This window comes from Gavialis gangeticus, unplaced genomic scaffold (genome assembly GCF_001723915.1).
Source record: "Gavialis gangeticus isolate Ggan-Ray unplaced genomic scaffold, GavGan_comp1, whole genome shotgun sequence".
Taxonomy (NCBI): Eukaryota; Metazoa; Chordata; order Crocodylia; family Gavialidae; genus Gavialis; species Gavialis gangeticus.
The window spans coordinates 12,653,274-12,670,709 of NW_017729014.1; the positions used below are offsets into that span (position 1 = coordinate 12,653,274).

Here is a 17,436-nt window from a genome sequence, read left to right on the forward strand (position 1 = left end):
ACCCTGAATCTATGAAACTATGAAACTTTCTGAGACAAGTACTGTCCTACAGCGGAGTTATTTAATGTGCTGAAACGCATATGTAGACTGTGACCACGGCTGGCTGGGGCACAAGGGTGCTACGGTGCATGGGCTACCTGCTGGCTAGCCCTGCACTGTAGCCCCCTTGAACCTCTCAGCAGCGTGCTGAGCCAAGGTGGAGCAGCTCCGGACTGGCAGGCTGACCCCCCTGAGGCTCTCTGGCAGCTGGGACTGCACCGTCCCTGCTTAATATGCTGTGGTCCTGGATGCATGTGTAAACACTATGCCTGGGAGCAATAAACTCCAGCACAAACTGTGTGTTTATTGCTACGTGCTAATTGCACGTGTAGATGCACCCAGTCTCCCAGAGCAGCTGGCACTATCTGGGCAACTTCATTCAAAGAGGGAAAGTTAGTCAACACTCTGCAGGGAGCTCCCTGATGCATCAGGTCATCCTTCAGTTACAGCACGCGGGGCTGGTCACTAGAGGATTTTCTTGTATAAAGGTGTAGCAGCTTCATGGGCATGAAGAAATTTAGGTGAAGAGGTGAGGAGGAGGAAAGAGGCATCTGAAGAATCTCCAAGCACTTTCTAAACAGGGCTGCAGCCCCTCTTTCAGCCTGCATGGCTGGACCAGGCACGTCCAGCCCTTCCAGCACTTTCAAGAGACAGGTCCCGATACAGCAAGCACAGTTTTGTGCATCAGAAAGCTAGAAGACATGCAGGAGGCAGAAACTCTCTCGCCTTCTAAGCCAGCCGCCTCAGGGAGCAGTGCAGGTGCTGCAGTACCCTCGCTGCTCTGCATGGGGACTGTTACTGCAGGACACTTTAAATGGAAATTTCACAAGCTACAGCTCCACCTCTTGGGAGAGAGCAAGACCCTGCCTGGGGCAAGTGATGAAGATGCTCAGAATATGTGCAGAAACCCAATTCTGATTCCAACTATTTCCACTCCCCTCCCCTGATCTCCACGCCAGGAAGCTGCTTCCATCTGTAATTACAATGCTGCAGACAAACTACACATCTCCAGAATAATGAATCTGAACTGCAATGCTTTGGGTGCAAGTCTCATAATCCCGAAAGCCTGAACATACCCACACTGCTTCCCTTTCCACCTCCTGCAGTGCCAGCTCTGCACTTAAGCACAGCAGCAATTACTGCTGATAAACTTAGCCTCTGCATCAGGGCAATTTATAAAGCCTAGGGATTGCACTGAGCACAGTTCAGTGCCTGCATCAGGGACGCTGCTTACCGCAAGATGCAGTCATTTGGTACCTGCAGCTTCCACGACTGTACCAACAGAGTGGGAACGTGGTCAGTGATCTGCTGAAATAGAGGGCTGCTCTTTGCGTGAAGCTGGCACATACAGGATGGTAGCACAGTCCAACCAGGACTCTGACTGGGGCTCTTTCGCTGTTGCAGTAGTCCAGGCTGTTTGATCAGAGCTGAACATTGAGCATTCAGTAACATCTCTTGCATTTTACCCCTGAGAATCTCAAAGAACGTTGCAGGCATTGAATCAAACAAGTCTTACATTATGCCTGTGAGGTAGGTAAGGATTATTAAACCCGCTGTCTAGAGGGGGGAAACTGAGGCACACAGCAGTGAAGTAATCTGCCCAAGGTCAAAAACAGACTCAGTGGCAGAGTCAGGAATCCAACATTAGTCTCTTGGCTCCTTCTCCCAAGCTCTGAACACTGCGCTGCACCACCTCTACAGCTCACAGGTTGGAGATGTTACAGCCAACGGGTCTTTACCCCGCCTTAAAGAGACCCTTGGGGGTAGGAGCCATTACTGTAAATGGATAAGTGCAGGCACAGTGTTAGGAAGTCTGAGATCTGACAGCCATGGGAGAGGTGAGGGGGAGGATGTACCAAGAAGAGATCATCCAAGCAGAGCTTCGTAATCCATGTACCAGACCAGCTGGCCAGAGCTGGGCCTGACTCCTGAAATGGGCCACTTCTTGGGCTCATTCCCCACTCTACTGAGCAGGGTTATGATTTCATGCTTGCCCCTCCCCAGGACCAGGATGAACACCTGCCTGGCTTTGTTGATGAAGGGCAGGCTGAGGCTCATCCTCTGGTGGGGTTTGACGGGGCTCTCCGTTAGCACCACTGCTTGGTCCCCTCCAAGGCCACTGGATGAACGGGGAAAGAGGGAAGCCGTGTGCCCATCGGCGCCCACTCCGAGCAGTATGAGATCGAAGCTGGCATTGGTCACTAGCGCCGCAATCTCTTCAGCATACAGCTCTGGCCCCTGGTCCTCCTCCACACAGAGCCGCCAGTTCAGGTGCACTGGCATGGGGTGGAGATTGAAGTAGGGCAACCTGACATGCTGTAGAAGGTGGTTGTGCAAGCTGCAGAAGTTGGACTCGGGGTCGGTGAGTGGCACACAGCGCTCGTCCACCAGCCACAAGTGAGTGCGTTTCCATGGGAAGCCGTAGTGGTGCTTTGCTAGCCGCTGGAACAGGACCACAGGGCTCGAGCCACCTGACACAGCGAGGTGGAATTCGCCAGAGCGTGCCACAGCCCGAGCAGCCACTGCCTCCAAGTCCGATGCCAGCTGGGAAACCAGCTCCTCTGGCCAGGCCGAGACTAGTGAGCTGTTCCGAAACTTGGTCTGAATGGTTTGGTAGTCATCTGGAGTTTGCTTGCTGGTATGTAGAAGTTCAACTGGCTCTGCCAGTGTAAAGGACAGCTCCTGGCCCAGCATTTCAAAGTCTAGGAGATGCTGGTTCTCCCTTCCCCCTGGGTATAGCCGCGGGGCCTGATGAGAGATGCTGTCCAGCAATGGGGTCCAGAACTCCCAGGAAGCCAGCAGGTTCTCGGTGGTAATGAAGAAATCCTTTCTGGCATGGTAGATGCTGGAGATGAGCATGGCATAGGCATCTCTCTCCTTCATGGGGCTGTACACATAGTAATCAGACAGTGGCTGTCCAAAGAGATGCATTTGAGGACGGTCCGTCACTTCCCTCCAGCTGCCTTCTGGCATGACAGGCCTGAAGAGGTTCCGGCTAACCAGCACAGCAGGGGAGTTCAGCTCCCCATGCCCGATGTAGAAGATGATCTGTTTGGCTTTGCACTGGCTGTGCTCCGCATCCCTCAGGGCTTCGCTCTGGGTGCAGTAGGCACGGTTCTTAAAGAGGACCCGAATGTAGCCTACCCGCTCGTCCAGGGCTTTCCCGGAAGTGAGGATGAAGGGAACTCCTTCCCAGCGCAGGCTGTCCACGTGAATCAGAACACCTGAAATGACATGGGAGTCTCAGCTACAGACTGATGCCTGGGGCCCAAAGTTCAGGGTAAGCGTACTCAACGGGACCGAGTATGGCTGCCCACCATTCTCTTTGCCTGCGTCACATAAACCCTGGCAAACATCGTCTTCCCAACACCTTGCCTTGCTTTCTCCCAACTACCCAACCCAGCTTTATCAATCATGCAGCTACCACTTAGGAAACTCACTTCTGCAGACCAGCTGGGATGCATCTTTTAGCCAAGTTTAAACATTCAGTAAACATATTACGGCTAGAGACGGCCTGGAACCAAGACCCACCAGCCACAGAGAAACCCACAGTCCTTATCCTTCAGATGCATGGGACATCTCACTCATCTACAAAGAAGTGAGACAGGTAACAAACCACTGTAGAATTCACCATCAAAAATATTTCATAGCCATTAATAGTAATAATGTCACCCAACTCATATATGGCACTTCCTATCAGGGGATCTCTTAGTTAACCTGCCTGCACTGCTCTCTGTGAGATGGGACAGTATTAGATTGTTAGGGCTCTTGGGTATTACTGTGACGGGAGCCCTAGACATGCAAAGGGCAGGTCTTGTCCCCTTGTTACAGACGTGGAAACAGACCTTGAGTGATGGAAGGAACTTCAGAGCTCATCTCCCATTCCACCACTCGCACCCTTCACTTGTAGCACACGTGCAAAATTTTAGGTGATGCTTAAAGGTAACTTCTGCTGTAGCCTGTGTCATGAACCAGCAGACTTAGCAAGAGTGAAAAGGCTTAAGTAAAGCTGGACACTAGATGACAGGCAAAGAGCTTGGATCACTAAACTAAAGTCAGAGGGGTGAATTCAGCAAGTTAGCTGATTAGTATGGAGCAAAAGTGACCAGCCTGGGGCTGCCCCCACCTGCAAAGGTTGGCGTCATGCTGAAATAGTTTTGGGCCTTCTGCAATTCCTCCTGCACCTGGCTGGTGTAGGCTTGATACTGCCCGATCACAGCACTGGTCTTTTCCAGCCCTTGCAATGACTTGAAGGTCTGCAGCTTGTGCTGAAGAACATCTTCGGTGCTGCTGATGTTGGCTGGCAGCTCCATGGCGAGGTACATCATGACCTCAGTCAGGTGGTTCTGAAGGACGTCACGGATGACTCCGTACTGCTCGTAAAAGCTGGCACGGCCTACGTGTGAAGAAGAAGCACGATACTAAGCCAGGAAAACAGCTCCTTGTGCAAACTCTCTCTGCACTGGGACAAGTAGCTTGAATGTTTGTGCCATAGTAGTAAAGAGAAATAACAAGGGAGAACCTTTCCACGCCAAAAGGAGGCCTTGCTGCCAGCCTCTAAGGGCAGATCAATGACTCGCACCAGCCCACCAATCTGCTCCAGCCACTACAGAAGGGCTTCCTAGCAGAAGCTGCTGCAGGTGATAAAGGACTCACAGGGGAGCAGCTGCCCTCAACAGAGCAGAAGCAGGAACATCCTTCTGGAGGGAGAAATGAGAGCCTGGGGCTGGGGTAGGAGCAGGGTGTCAGAGAGGTGGGGACACATCCCATCTTTCCTTGGGTGCCAGGGCAGTGTGAAGCCACCTTTAGTCACCAGCCTTGCCAAGTGCTTCCTGAGGCCAAGAGCAGGCAGCCTTCACTTCACTGGGTTGGCAGAGCAGCTCTGCGTTTCCTGAAGCCTTGGTCCAGCACCCATGATTGACATCTGGCCCAGAGCTGGGCAAAGGAGCCAGCAGAGACCAGACTGCGGAGTGCAGGGTATCTGCTTCATGGTACCAATACTGCCAACGAATCAAGGGGCCAGATATAGAGGCCAGCAGGAGCCACAATGTCTGCTGCTGTGGGTATCCACCTGAAAGCCTGAACAGAAAAGCGCCGAATGCCCAGTCACCCCGAGCAATTCTGCAGTAGTGGAAGGGGCCAGCAGAACATTAAACTGGGATCCTGCAAAGAGGGCTCTTCTGCTCACTGCTTGGGGCAGCCAGACTCCACTGTGCTGCCTACAGCCCTGGCTGTGTGCCTACCCCATGCCCTGGGGGACAGGAGAGATCAACTTCAGTGCATAAAGCCCTCTGTTTTCTCCGCACCCCTGGCTGGCTTCTTACTGGGCTGGGAGAGAGAAGACAGACACTCTCCTATTAAAACAGTTTATTCAAACCAGAGCCTTCTGTCAGCTGGTCTGTAGCAGGCTGAGCCCTGCAGACTGCATCAGTGCTGTGGGCTTCCCCTACTGATACATTCATCTCCCTCACTCTAATCTAAAGGCACATTCATTAATGTAATCAATGCTGCAGACTCTCTGGGAGCCAAGCTGCTAACAGCAGACGCACAGAGAAAGAGTCATTCAACGAAAAATGACCGAATGTGTGCAGTGTCAGGGGGAGGATGGGGGAGAAGGAAAGACAGGACAAGGTACAGGCAGCACTGCTCTCCCTCTCCTATGAAGGGGCCTGGCTCACATATGAGCTGCCAAGCCCAGGACTACTCAAGGCTTTCAAAGAATTGCATTAATTAGCATTGTGGGGGGCAGGGTGGGGATGAAGGTGCAGTCCTGATGTTGCAGAAATGACGGGACCTGGCATCCCAGGAAGTGCTGTGGGTGGCAGCGCAGCCTGGAGTGCTTTATGCTCAGCACTGCAGAGAGTATGCTGCAGCACTGCAGAGAGGGATTGCAGCCGTGTCCTTCAGCAGGAGACCCACACCAGCAGCACCAGGCTCTGCAAGGCTTTTACCACAAAGGGAGAAAGCACACGTGCCTGGATGGGTGCACAGTATCAGCTGAGCTCCAGCAGCCTCCCTCCAGAGAACAAATGCTTCCAACTCTGGCTTTAGTACAAGGGGGCAGCCAGCCGGAGGGGAAAGCAAAGGCACAGAGTTACAATGGGAAGCTAGGCTCAGCAAATGGCCATGCAGGCAGGCCCTAAGGCCACAGAACCTTTGGCCTGGCTGCAGAGTCACCACAAAATTAAACCTTTTCCAGTTCATTCACAGCAGGGTCTGGGGTCTTTTGGCTCTAAATAGGCATCTGAAACACAGCCAAGCCTTGCTGCCAGAGGGCAAGGCAGCTTGCAGGTTCCCCACTCCCAGCTGAGCTCTGGATGGGACTGTCCGATTCCCAGCCACGCATATTCAAAGCCTGATGGCTTCCTACCCCAAGAGGTCAAACCACTCTCTTCCCTGCTATTCCCAGCATGGAGAGGGATCAGCCATGACTGACAACCGACTAAAGTCTCCTTTGTGCCAATGGCATCACTCAGACACCCGCCTGGTCTCTTTCTTTTGCATTTGTAGGCTGCAGTCACAGGAGTCACTCTCATGCAGATATAGGCTAATGTCTCCCTGCTCCTGATGAATTCTCCAGTGTTAGTTCAGCCAATTGCTGCAGTCCTGGCTCACTGACCTTTAGCATCCACAGTCTCTTTCAAGACAATCTCCACTCTTTCCACATGATGCCGGTTCCAAATTGGGTCCAGAAACTGTCGGTTCTGGTCTCGGAAAGGCAAGATATGGGCTACAGCCTGTAGAGGGGAAAAAAAACATTAGGGTATCAATACAAGTTCAAATCCACTAGCATTTCTACAATACCTCCCATGCCATAGCACTAACATGCAGCGACTCTGGGGCAGAGGCAGCACATGCCTGTTCCAAGCAGCATGGGAAGGGAAATCTTCACATGAACGTGGGAAAGTCTGATGCTTCTGGAAAGTATGATGGGGTCTTCAGCGCCTGTCCAGAGCAGACGTGAAAGGTCTCCCCAAACAAAGCAAACATTTTGAGGTTTCACCTGCAAGATATATGCAAACTGCAAGACACTCAGTTTGTCTCCATCAGAAGGACAAAGGGCTGAGTCAGACCCTGCTGGGACTCTAACGTATGGTTCCAGGGAGCTGAGATGCATCAAATCAGATGCTTACACCGCTAAGCCATCTGCTCTCACTTGGAGAAAAAAGAAATCTAAGCTCTAGCAGAGAAGCTCTCCTTGCAGCCAGACATGCACCTTTGCGATTGGGAGCAGGACGCAGCACTATGGACAGGACAGGCTATTTCCAAACCAGGATGTCACACCGCACTCAGGCAAGGACAAGGTGTCCTCAGTGTGCTCTCTCTGGGGCCACACAGCTGCCCAGTCACTATGCCATACAGCACTGTCGTGAAAGCCCTGTGCTCAGGGGGAGGGAGAGAGACTTTCACAGTATCCATCATGGCTATGAAAACTGATGCCTTATCAGCAGGCTGACGAAGGCAGGTAGAAGCTGGAGGGACGTCATCTGAGACTTCTGGCTGCCTGACCCAAGAGAGTGAAACCAAGGCTCAGAAGCCACAGTAAAGTGTCTGTGCAGCTCTACAGTCATCAGGGGCTTATGGGCTCTGGTGCTGGACTGGAATCCAGCTTCTACTCCTGGCTCTGCCACTTACAGGCCAGGTGACCTCAGGCAAGTCATTTTGCCTCTCACTGCTGTGACATGAATACTGAGCCGATGCCGGTTACCTCCCTACGGAAAGGTGCTTCCTGCAATCGCAAGCCCTGTAAGGGAATGAGATGAATGAAAACCCAGGGACACAGAGTCACATCAAGCCAACCACCAGTTCCTGCATGTGGCCCGGCCATTCCCAGACATGCCGTCTCTGTGCTAAAGCTGCAGGTGTGGGTGTATGTAGCACTGCAGATGCATTAGGGACCACGTGGAGTTCCTTGGGACCCCCTGGGAAGTGACTGGGGAAGAGAGAGCAAGGCCAGAAAAATCGAGCCCTGCAGCTCTGTGCTGATTCCCCGAGGTGCTGCATCCATAGTGCAGGCAGGCAGCCCTCAGATCTGAATGGTTCCTGGACAGGCCAACCCCCTCAACTCCCCTTCCCACCCTCACCCCAACCCCCATCTCTTGACAGCACATCTACAATTTAGAGGATGGGGCTAGGGGACAGTGGGCCACCAGAAGTGCAGTCCACTCTTGGGGTCTTACCAGAAACAGCCAAGGACAGCCAAAGGGAAACCTCTCCACTGGCTGCTGCTAAGCGGGTACTGCTGAGCCCCAGGACACTGAGGCAGGGTGAGTTGATACAATCTCCCTATGCCACACACCACCTGCCTTCCCCATCAGCACAGCTGGCCCTGCACCTATCCAGGAACTGGTACTTTCCCAGCTGAATCTGACCATGCTGAATGTGGCCTGCACAGCTGTGTGGAGGTGCGGTGCAGGGGACAGCGAACACAGGTTGTGCCTCCCAGCCAAAATCACCTGGGGCTGGGGCACAGAGGGAACAGTGATAAGTGAACCAAATGATCACTCTCTCTCCTGCTCTCCCCCTCGCCCCTTTCTTCCCAGGCTCACTTCCCCCACTGCAGGGTTCTGTTCCCTGCTTTTCCAACCCTGCTCCCTCCATGGTCCCTTGCTGCAGTCATGCAGAGGCATGAGCCCCTGAAAAACCAGGTCCCTGCAGCAGTCACACATGCAGAGAGAAACCAGCCCTTGAAAAACCAGCTGACCATTAAATAAAGAAGTGACTCCACCTTGTATCAAATTAAAAGACTCCTCCAGAACCCCGTGCTAACAGGCTGATCTGTTCTGTAATGAGGGGACTGTGGGCGAAGAGGGGCAGGGTTTCCTTACTCAGCGAAATCAAAGCCCTGACCTTGGCTGCAAGACCAGATGGATTGTGCCTCCGTCTCTCACGCAGCACCCCCACACACGTATAGCCACCTCCCCAAGAGGGGGAGAGGGAAAGGCCTGACTATCGCTTTGGTGTAAAAAGGGTCTGCCCCTTGCCTGCCCCAGTGAAGCCTGGGACAGCAGCCTCCTGCAAGGGGAGAGGAACAGCTGGTCACTGCAAGGTCAAGCAGCTTCTGCTGGGACTAGCAGGCTGGATTCATTCCCTTCAGCAGACAGGCTTCATCATGCTCTGCCTGGGATCAGGAGGAAAGGCAGATACCCTTAGAGACCAGAGGGAGGCAGCTGGGTCGAGGTACACTGTGATAGCGATGGAAAAATTCAAGGTACTTCACAGAGAGGAGACTGTTCAGCCTCTGAACCCCACCCCCAAGCAGAGCCTACCCAGGGGTGCAGAAACCAAGGCACAGGGCAAATAAGTGACCAAAACCTGGGAAGCAGACCTGGGAACTGAATCCAGGAGGCCCGATTCCCAGCCCCAAGCCAACTTGCTTCCCTTTCAGTAGGCAAAGTACACTCCAGTTTGGACAAAGACTAGGAACTAAGGGTGAGATTACACAGTACAATGAAACCCTGTTAAGAGCACTTAAAATTTGAATGATCACACATTGGGCCTTTGTACACAACCACAAAATTGGCCTTTAAAGTAGCTTAAATGCCCTTTTGCACCGCTGTAATGGCATTACTGTTTGCATGCTCAGCGGTATATTCCACTTTAAATGACTTTGTTACGTTGCAAGATAAAACACCTCTGAGGTCTGCTACCTAACAAGGTGCAACAGTGCACAGAGTGCTGGAAGCCAACATACTCAGGGCTTGGTGGGCCCCATGCAGGTCAGGGGTTGTGGGACCCAGAGGCAGCCCGTGCAGGCAGGTTCCACTGGAAAAAAACCAAAAAAAAAGCAGTATGCCTAATCTTTTTTTCTTCCCCCTCCCCGGAGCCTGCCTGCCAGCCTGCCTGAGCTGCACAAGGGCCTGGTGTCTCCCTCCGCAGCTGCAGCACTCCCCGGGACCACCCGGGTCGGGTGCAAGTGGGAGGGTGCCACCTGGGGGGGGGTCTGCGCAGCTCAGGGACCGCTTGGTCCACTGGCAGCTTGCCCTGCCCCCCGACTGCTGAAGAGGCAGGTAAGGATTGGGCCCCCACCCTTGTGTACACACCACGGGGGTTCAGTTCAGTTTAATTCTCCCTAAACTGAAGTGGTATTTTTTAAAATCCACCATTTAAATTTAGGGAGAACTGAATCAAATTAAACCCCTGTGGCATGTACAAGCAGCTAGCAAGGCTTGTGAACTAGTGCTAAATGCCCTCTAGGCATCTTAGAGTCAAACAGCACTTGCGGGGGGTGGGGGGCAGGGTTGTTCACCTGAGCCTGGATCTGGGTGTGTGTGGGGGGAAGGCTGCAGGAAGCAGGCACCCCCCTACCCCCATGACCACTACCATCACTGCTGTCAGGCTGGTTGCACTGCTGTCAGGCTGACTACAGTGACAGGGCAGCAATTGCTGGAGGGAGGAGGTGGAAGGGGGATCTGGGGGCCGATGGGGGGCAGCAGGCCAATTCAGGGAGTAGATTCAAGCAGCATGGGGGTCCCTCCCCCCTCTTCCCTAGCCTACAGTGTGGCTAGAGAGCCAGGGAGCAGGAACAGACCACCCCTAACCTTGCCCCTGCTCGCCAGCCCTCTAGCAATGGGTCTGAACAGTGCTCATTAGAGAGGGTATTAACCCCAAATGTATGATTGATCACTAGCACTCATTAACCTTAAGCACAGATTAACATTCCTTAGTATTATCACCTGGTAGCTCTAACATGTAATCACATCCTAAGAGTAGGAGACCCATAAATGGTTCCGAATCCCTTAGTGGAAGAGAGAAGCGAAACAGAAAAATCTGCTTGAGCATCATGCCTTGAGGAGACATGGGCTGGGACTGGAGGAGAAACACAGGCCTCGATAATTGCCCCAGCAAGTTAAGAGACCTGCTTGTGGGGTGATGGTTAGTGTACCTGGCAACCCAGAGCAACCACCACACGGAAGGCTGAAGTGTAGATACTGACCAGCTGGGTGACTGAGTGCTTCACATTTCCTCACCTGTTTGCCGAGGTAGTGATCCACCCGGTACATCTCCTCTTCTTTGAAGAAGTTCCTCAGCTCTGCAGCCAGCTGCTGGGCTGACTCAAGGTCATGACCAAAGGGTTTCTCCAGTACCACACGCAGCCAAGCACCTGGACGCGGTCTGCAGCTGCTGTTAATGTGGCCAGCAATTTCAGCATAGGCAAACGGTGGTACTGAGAAGTAGAAGATCCTGCCAGCTTCCTCCAGCCCCTCCTGCTCAAGAAGCGTTTCAATCTCCCTGTTCAGGACAGTGTAGTTCTCTGCAGTTCTCAGCTGGTAGTACTGGCTCAGCTTCAGGAACTGGTCCTTCAGCACAGCGCACCTGGTGGGGTGTTCATCTGGAGGACATGCCAGATTCTTCAGCACCTCAAACATCATCTTCTGTCCCGGCTCGGGTGCCGTCAGTGCAGCCCCATGGAAGGTGAAGCTGTGGCCATTGCTCACTTCGTCCCGGTAGAGCTGGAACAGCCCCTGCCACAAGTATTTCTTGGCCAGGTCTCCCGTAGCACCCAGCAAGACCACGGAGATGTGGCCTCGGGACTCCTTAGCTGAAGCTGGCAGGGCTCTCAAGAGGAAGATGACACAGAGAACTGCCCTCAGCATCTTTGGGGTGCAGGCAAGGCTCTGGTAAAGCTGGAGGTTTGGAGAAGAGAAAGGAAATACATCAGGCCTCGGTGCTACAGCATACGAAACCACAAGGCAACCTCAAGCAACCGATCTTGCGCAAGAGCAGGAACTTTCACCTGGATCCTTCCCTTAACACCCTCCTCCTACAGTTACACAGCAATCTCCTATGTGCTCAGCAGAGGGAGATCAGCTCTACTTTTGGACAAAGTCACTGCAGGGCGATAAACATTTGCTGTACGCATGAGTGATCCCTGCTTTGCCGAGTCAGCCCTAGTTGCCTGATAAGGAAAGACCTTAATCAAAAAGAGGATGGAGAGAATTCGGGAAGCGGCATAAACAAGGTGGCTTCTGTCACCAAGGGAAGGGCCAGCTTCTGCTGGTGGATGCGGGCAGGGGACCAACACCTGTAACATGATCAACAATGTAGGGTTGGCTACACAGAACTGTGAAACTGCATAGGTGCAGTACGGCATTGCCACTTTGCCCCTGGTTTACAGCCAGTCTTTGATTATTGCCAAACACTCCTAGTATTATGGTAAGTCCCAGAGACTCCATCAGATTATTCCCTATCATGTCAAGAGGAGCAAGCATGAAGCAGAAAACAAAACTGGCATCAAATGCCTTACAGTTGCATGGGTGCAGGTTGTACCCGTGCTGGTCTAAGGAGATAGGCAGGTTCTTTGGGTAGAGTACAGACCACCTGCAGATGCTTCCTCTCCCTGACGAAGGATAAGTGTACCCGAAAGCTTGCAAAGGATTCTTCCAACTATTTGAGTTGGCCTAATAAAAGGTATCAGATTTCCCGAAAGAACCTTGTCTTACAGTTGCATAAGCATTCCCCCTACAAGCAGGTTATCAAAGGGGTCAATGGCTTTGGGCTCTGGAACTGAAGTCCTTTCTCGTGCAGATTTCAGGCTCTGCCTTGAATGAACATGCGCGTCCGTGCAAGCAGGATGCCACTCGCAACAGCTTCCTGCTCAGGGCTTTTCTGCTGGCCTGTTATTCCATTCTGGCATCACTTCATGTCAATATTGTCAAAGCATCTTCAGAGAGAGGCATTGCAACTAGCAATTCCAGTTCTCTGGCTGTTTGCATTGCATCTGTAATGCACAGCAAGTTTATGGCTTGTGTGCATCTACATTCCAGAAAAGGGCTTGGAACCAGGTTCTAACAAACTGAAATGGACTGCGTGAGGCAGGGAGCGTTTGGTAACAACCCTTTCTAGCTATGGGACCAGCTCTCATGCCATTAGCATGGGCAGCAATGGCACCATGTACCGCACCCATACATCTCTAAGGACCCTACCTGCCTGCAGAACTGGCACCCAGTAAGAGATGAGACACACACAGTGCACTGCCTGGAAAAAAAAAACAAAAACCATATCTTCTTTTAGTCTTTCTTGCTCTTGTATTCCTTAATCCAAAATCCAAGTTGTCTTTAGACGGAGGAGGTGCTTTGTTCTTTGTGCATAGGAACCCAGGAGGGCTAATGCAGAATGACAAGTTATGAAAACAGCACAAGGTTTATGCACAATAGTTTATTCATAAGCTGTTGCGTCAGTTGTTATCTCGCTCTGCTCACCTAGTTTCCTGGGACTGTACACTCTTGGAGTGCAGCCACAATGACAGCCCAGCTAAGATTATCAAGGGCTTTCACTGGCATTTCAAACTTCGTCCTTGTCTGCACTAGAGTCATGCCTTTTAATGATACTAGAATAGGAAACAGTACAATCTGCAGAGTATGGATGCAGTTCTTCTGGTACTGAGGTACTTTACACACATATAGCTATTTTTGTACACGAAGGAGAATGAGCAATACCAAATATAAGGCATCTTTGTGCTAGTATAATTGTGTCTACAGTAGGGTTTCCACTGTACATGCATGCAAAATAACACACACACAACCTTCGCTGACATAGTTATATCAACTTAAAACTGTATAGACCAGGTTTTAGCGAGAAACACTGGACTGGAAGGAACCTTCTAGGTCAAGTCTAAAGCCCTGTGATCACAGACCACCGTGTCATGAAGAGTCTCAATAAAAGAGCAAATTTATTTTCCACCATTACATTTTTCTTGTTTCATGATTTCCCTCAGAGGTCAGGGAAAGAAGCCCAGTCCATTTTACTTTCTGGCTCTCAAATAAGCCCCACAGCCTAGCTTCCTTGCACAGCAAGGACAGGTTTCAGTTTTAATCAAAAAGCCCCCAAGCCATACAAAGCACCTCCTTCTTCCCAGCCCTGCCAAAACTGCTGAGATTAAAATAAAAAAAAAAGGATGGCGCTATTTCCACTCTCACTGGGGCTGGAAAGAATCCCCCCTTCTTTGAGAAGCCAAGTGTACATTTGAAGTCAGAGCTATTTGTGGAGCGCCTTCCTCCAGCCCATCTGATTTATCCTCTTGCGAGAGGAAACATTCGCTCTCCACAAGCACAATAAATGGGCCAAAAGAAAGGCTGCGCTTCTGAAGGCTAGGCATGGCCCCTCCAAAGCATGGACCTTCCAGATCTATTTTTTAAGCCTGTTTACTCTGGTATCAGCAGCTCCAACATTTCCCATTCAGGCCACTGCAGGAGCAAATGAAAGGCTTGGCCCTGCCATGATCCTTGCATGAAAAGGGAACAGTTTGCAATTAGGATCTTTCTCTTCCCTGCCCATAGCCTCATTTAATGATGCCAGCTTCCCTTGAGCCCACATCCTGCCCTGTCTATTCTCTGCTAGTCCACTCCAACCACTCTCAAAGCATCAGCAGAATGAGGTGCCAATCAGGGGAGCACACTGTGCTCTCTCTGGCTCATGCATGCTGTTACTTGGCCCCGGCTACGGGTGTCAGGTGGAGAAGGGGGGGGAGGGGGTCCGACTGCTAGATTGACTGCTCTGTGCTGAATGCAGATCATCCTGGGCTAGGCTTGCTGTTCAAACCATGTTCTGCTGCGCCTGTTGCGAATCACAGGTATTTTCACAGTGCAGGCAAAGCTACCTCCGAAGAAGTTGAAGTGGGCAGGCCTGCGGCTGAGGGGAGGAACGGAGCAAGGGAGAGCTTGGAGAATAAATGCTCAGGGGAAAAATAAATTCCCAAACCTCCCCCAGCTGCTGACACCCAGCTGGAGCTTGGCAGCTCGCTGGAATGCATTAAGCAGTGCCAATACAACACAAGTCTGAGCTGGATCCTGGAGAAGTAAACGGGGCAGAGGTGGATGCACTTTGTAGAGAGAGACAGAGAGGAATCAAGGGCTTCCACGGCCTCCCAGAATCCCTTACCAGCTGCAGCAAGTGTCTCCCTCCATCTCAGGCTGCAGTGCCCCAACCCAGTTATACCCACATCTGTGCTCAAAGGAGCAAAGGTCCTTCTCTTTCTCCTCCCCAAGCCCAACTTGAAATCCTTCTCTTTTTTTGGAGTGAAAGGCTTGGACTCTCATCCACTGAACAGCAGCGAGTGGAACAACTCCCACCTTTCGAGTCCAGTTGTCTTGCTAGATGGGTCAGGGAAAAGACCTCTTCTCTTCCACACTCAGCTCTCCCTAAATCAATACAGAAACCACAAGGAACTCTGCAAAACCCCTGCTTGTTGCATCCTGAATAAACCCGATTGAAACCCACCTAGCGGACTCACCTGAGTAACACGACAGCTCCGCAGAGACTAACTCAGCTGGAAGTTGCTTCTTCAAGGACCCTCCTGACAACACAGACCTTTCTTCTCCTGTAGCCAGAGACAGAGTATACAGCCCACACAGAGGTCCAGCAAACACTCTGGATCAATGATTAGACAAACAAGAGGCAGTTTTAGTAATAAGCCAACTCACCGCTTTCTGGTAAAGGGGAGGGAAGCAAGGCAGAACCTCCTCTTCCCAGCACAGAAAAAAGGTAATTTTCAAGCGCTTCACATTCAGCCCAGCCAAAATCCCTTCGCTAGGAAATGTTTGCTGACAAGGAGGGCCAGAGAGATTTTTTTTTTTTTGCACGCAGAGTTTTGATCTTGTATTTCAGAGAGAGGGAGGGAAGCAGAAAAAAGCCAGAAGCCAACTGCTTGTTTCCAAGACAGCGGCTGGAGTGTGAAACATTGGCACATACAGCAAATTCACCTCTGAGAATTCTCTCTGAAAAGTCCTTCTGCTTTGTCAAGGTCCTAGAGACTTAACTGTTTGACAGTGATCACCCACCCATTATAGAGATTTAAAGAAGAGGACGGCTCAAGGTCTGTATCAGTTACAGAAACAGAATGAGCAGGTTAGAAGAATGAAAGGCGTGATCTTGCTGTGCAGCTGAGTGCCACTCAAGTGTAAGTGTCCAGGTTAAGAGAGATGGGGCTGTGCTTAAAATCCTGGATTAGGTCTCCACAGATCAGGAGTTTAGTGTCTGGCCCGACCTAGAGCAAATCATCTGGTGGCCTTTTACGACCAGGTCACTAAATCATTGGATGCAGGGGTGGCAGTGGATATCGTTTTCCTGGACTTCCGGAAGGCTTTTGACACTGTCCCTCACCCCATTCTCATTAGGAAGCTGGGGGACTGTGGCGTAGACACCCATACAGTCCAATGGGTCGCCAACTGGCTAGAGAGTCGCACCCAGAGGGCGGTAGTGGATGGGTCCTTCTCGACCTGGAAGGACGTGGGAAGTGGGGTCCCACAGGGCTCGGTCCTTGGGCCCGCCCTGTTCAACATCTTCATCAGTGATTTGGACGAGGGGGTGCAAAGCACCCTGTTCAAGTTTGCTGATGACACTAAGATGTGGGGGGATGTGGGCACAATAGAGGGGAGCAACAGGCTACAGTTGGACCTAGATAGGTTACAAGGATGGGCGGAGGAGAACAGGATGGGGTTTAACACAGACAAGTGTAAGGTGATGCACCTGGGGAGGAACAATCGGCACCATACATACAGGCTGGGGAACTCCCCTCTTGTCAGCACGGAGGTGGAAAAGGATCTGGGAGTCATTATTGACTCCAAGATGAACATGAGTCGGCAATGTGGGGAGGCGGCTAGGAAGGCCAACTGCACCTTGTCGTGCATCCACAGATGCATCTCGAGCAGGTCCAAGGAGGTGATCCTCCCCCTCTATGCGGCACTGGTCAGGCCGCAGCTGGAGTACTGCATCCAGTTCTGGGCGCCGCACTTTAAGAGGGATGTGGACAGCATGGAGAGGGTCCAGAGGAGGGCCACTCGTATGATCAAGGGACAGCAGGGTAGGTCCTATGAGGAAAGGTTGCGGGACCTGAACCTGTTCAGCCTTCAAAAGAGAAGGCTGAGGGGGGATCTTGTGGCCTGTTATAAACTGGTTAGGGGGGATCAGCAGGCGCTGGGGGAGTCCCTGTTCCCCCGAGCGCCGCAAGGAGTGACCAGGAACAACGGTCACAAGCTGGCGGAGGGAAGGTTTAAGTTGGACATCAGGAGGCGCTACTTCACGGTCAGGGCGGCTAGGGTCTGGAACCAGCTTCCAAGTGAGGTGGTGCAGGCTCCCACCCTGGGGGTTTTTAAGAGGAGGTTGGATGACCACCTTACTGGGGTCATTTGACCCCGGTGCTCTTCCTGCCATGGCAGGGGGTCGGACTAGATGATCTGCTCAGGTCCCTTCCGACCCTAGAAACTATGAAACTATAAGATTTAGCTTTGCCTATGCACAGTTTCAATATCAATTTAACTCTCTTAGTTAAGAGTAAATTTTTTCTACCAAACAGTTATATCAGTGCAGTCCCCAAGGTACATTATGCAATACAATGTGCAATGCAATATGGCGTAACTATGCCTTTACAAATCCATGCTTTGGCAATCCTAGTCAAGC

The 17,436-nt window shown here is 51.7% G+C and overlaps 1 protein-coding gene across 2 annotated transcripts; it reads right to left on the minus strand.

Moving 5' to 3' along the window:
- Positions 1–337: 337 nt before the first annotated feature.
- H6PD (hexose-6-phosphate dehydrogenase/glucose 1-dehydrogenase) lies at positions 338–16,030 on the minus strand. Of its 2 annotated transcripts, XM_019511776.1 has the most exons (6): positions 15,462–16,030; positions 15,272–15,358; positions 11,010–11,666; positions 6,659–6,776; positions 4,166–4,435; positions 338–3,263 (listed from the first exon to the last, which is right to left on the minus strand). In XM_019511776.1, exons 3-6 carry the CDS (start codon positions 11,634–11,636, stop codon positions 1,906–1,908), a joined length of 2,373 nt encoding a protein of 790 aa, XP_019367321.1. In that variant the 5' UTR covers positions 11,637–11,666; positions 15,272–15,358; positions 15,462–16,030; the 3' UTR covers positions 338–1,905. The 2 variants fall into 2 exon arrangements, with proteins under 2 accessions (XP_019367321.1, XP_019367322.1); XM_019511777.1 differs by lacking the exons at positions 4,166–4,435; positions 15,462–16,030 and having other exon boundaries at positions 15,272–15,439.
- Between the last annotated feature and the right edge of the window lie 1,406 nt (positions 16,031–17,436).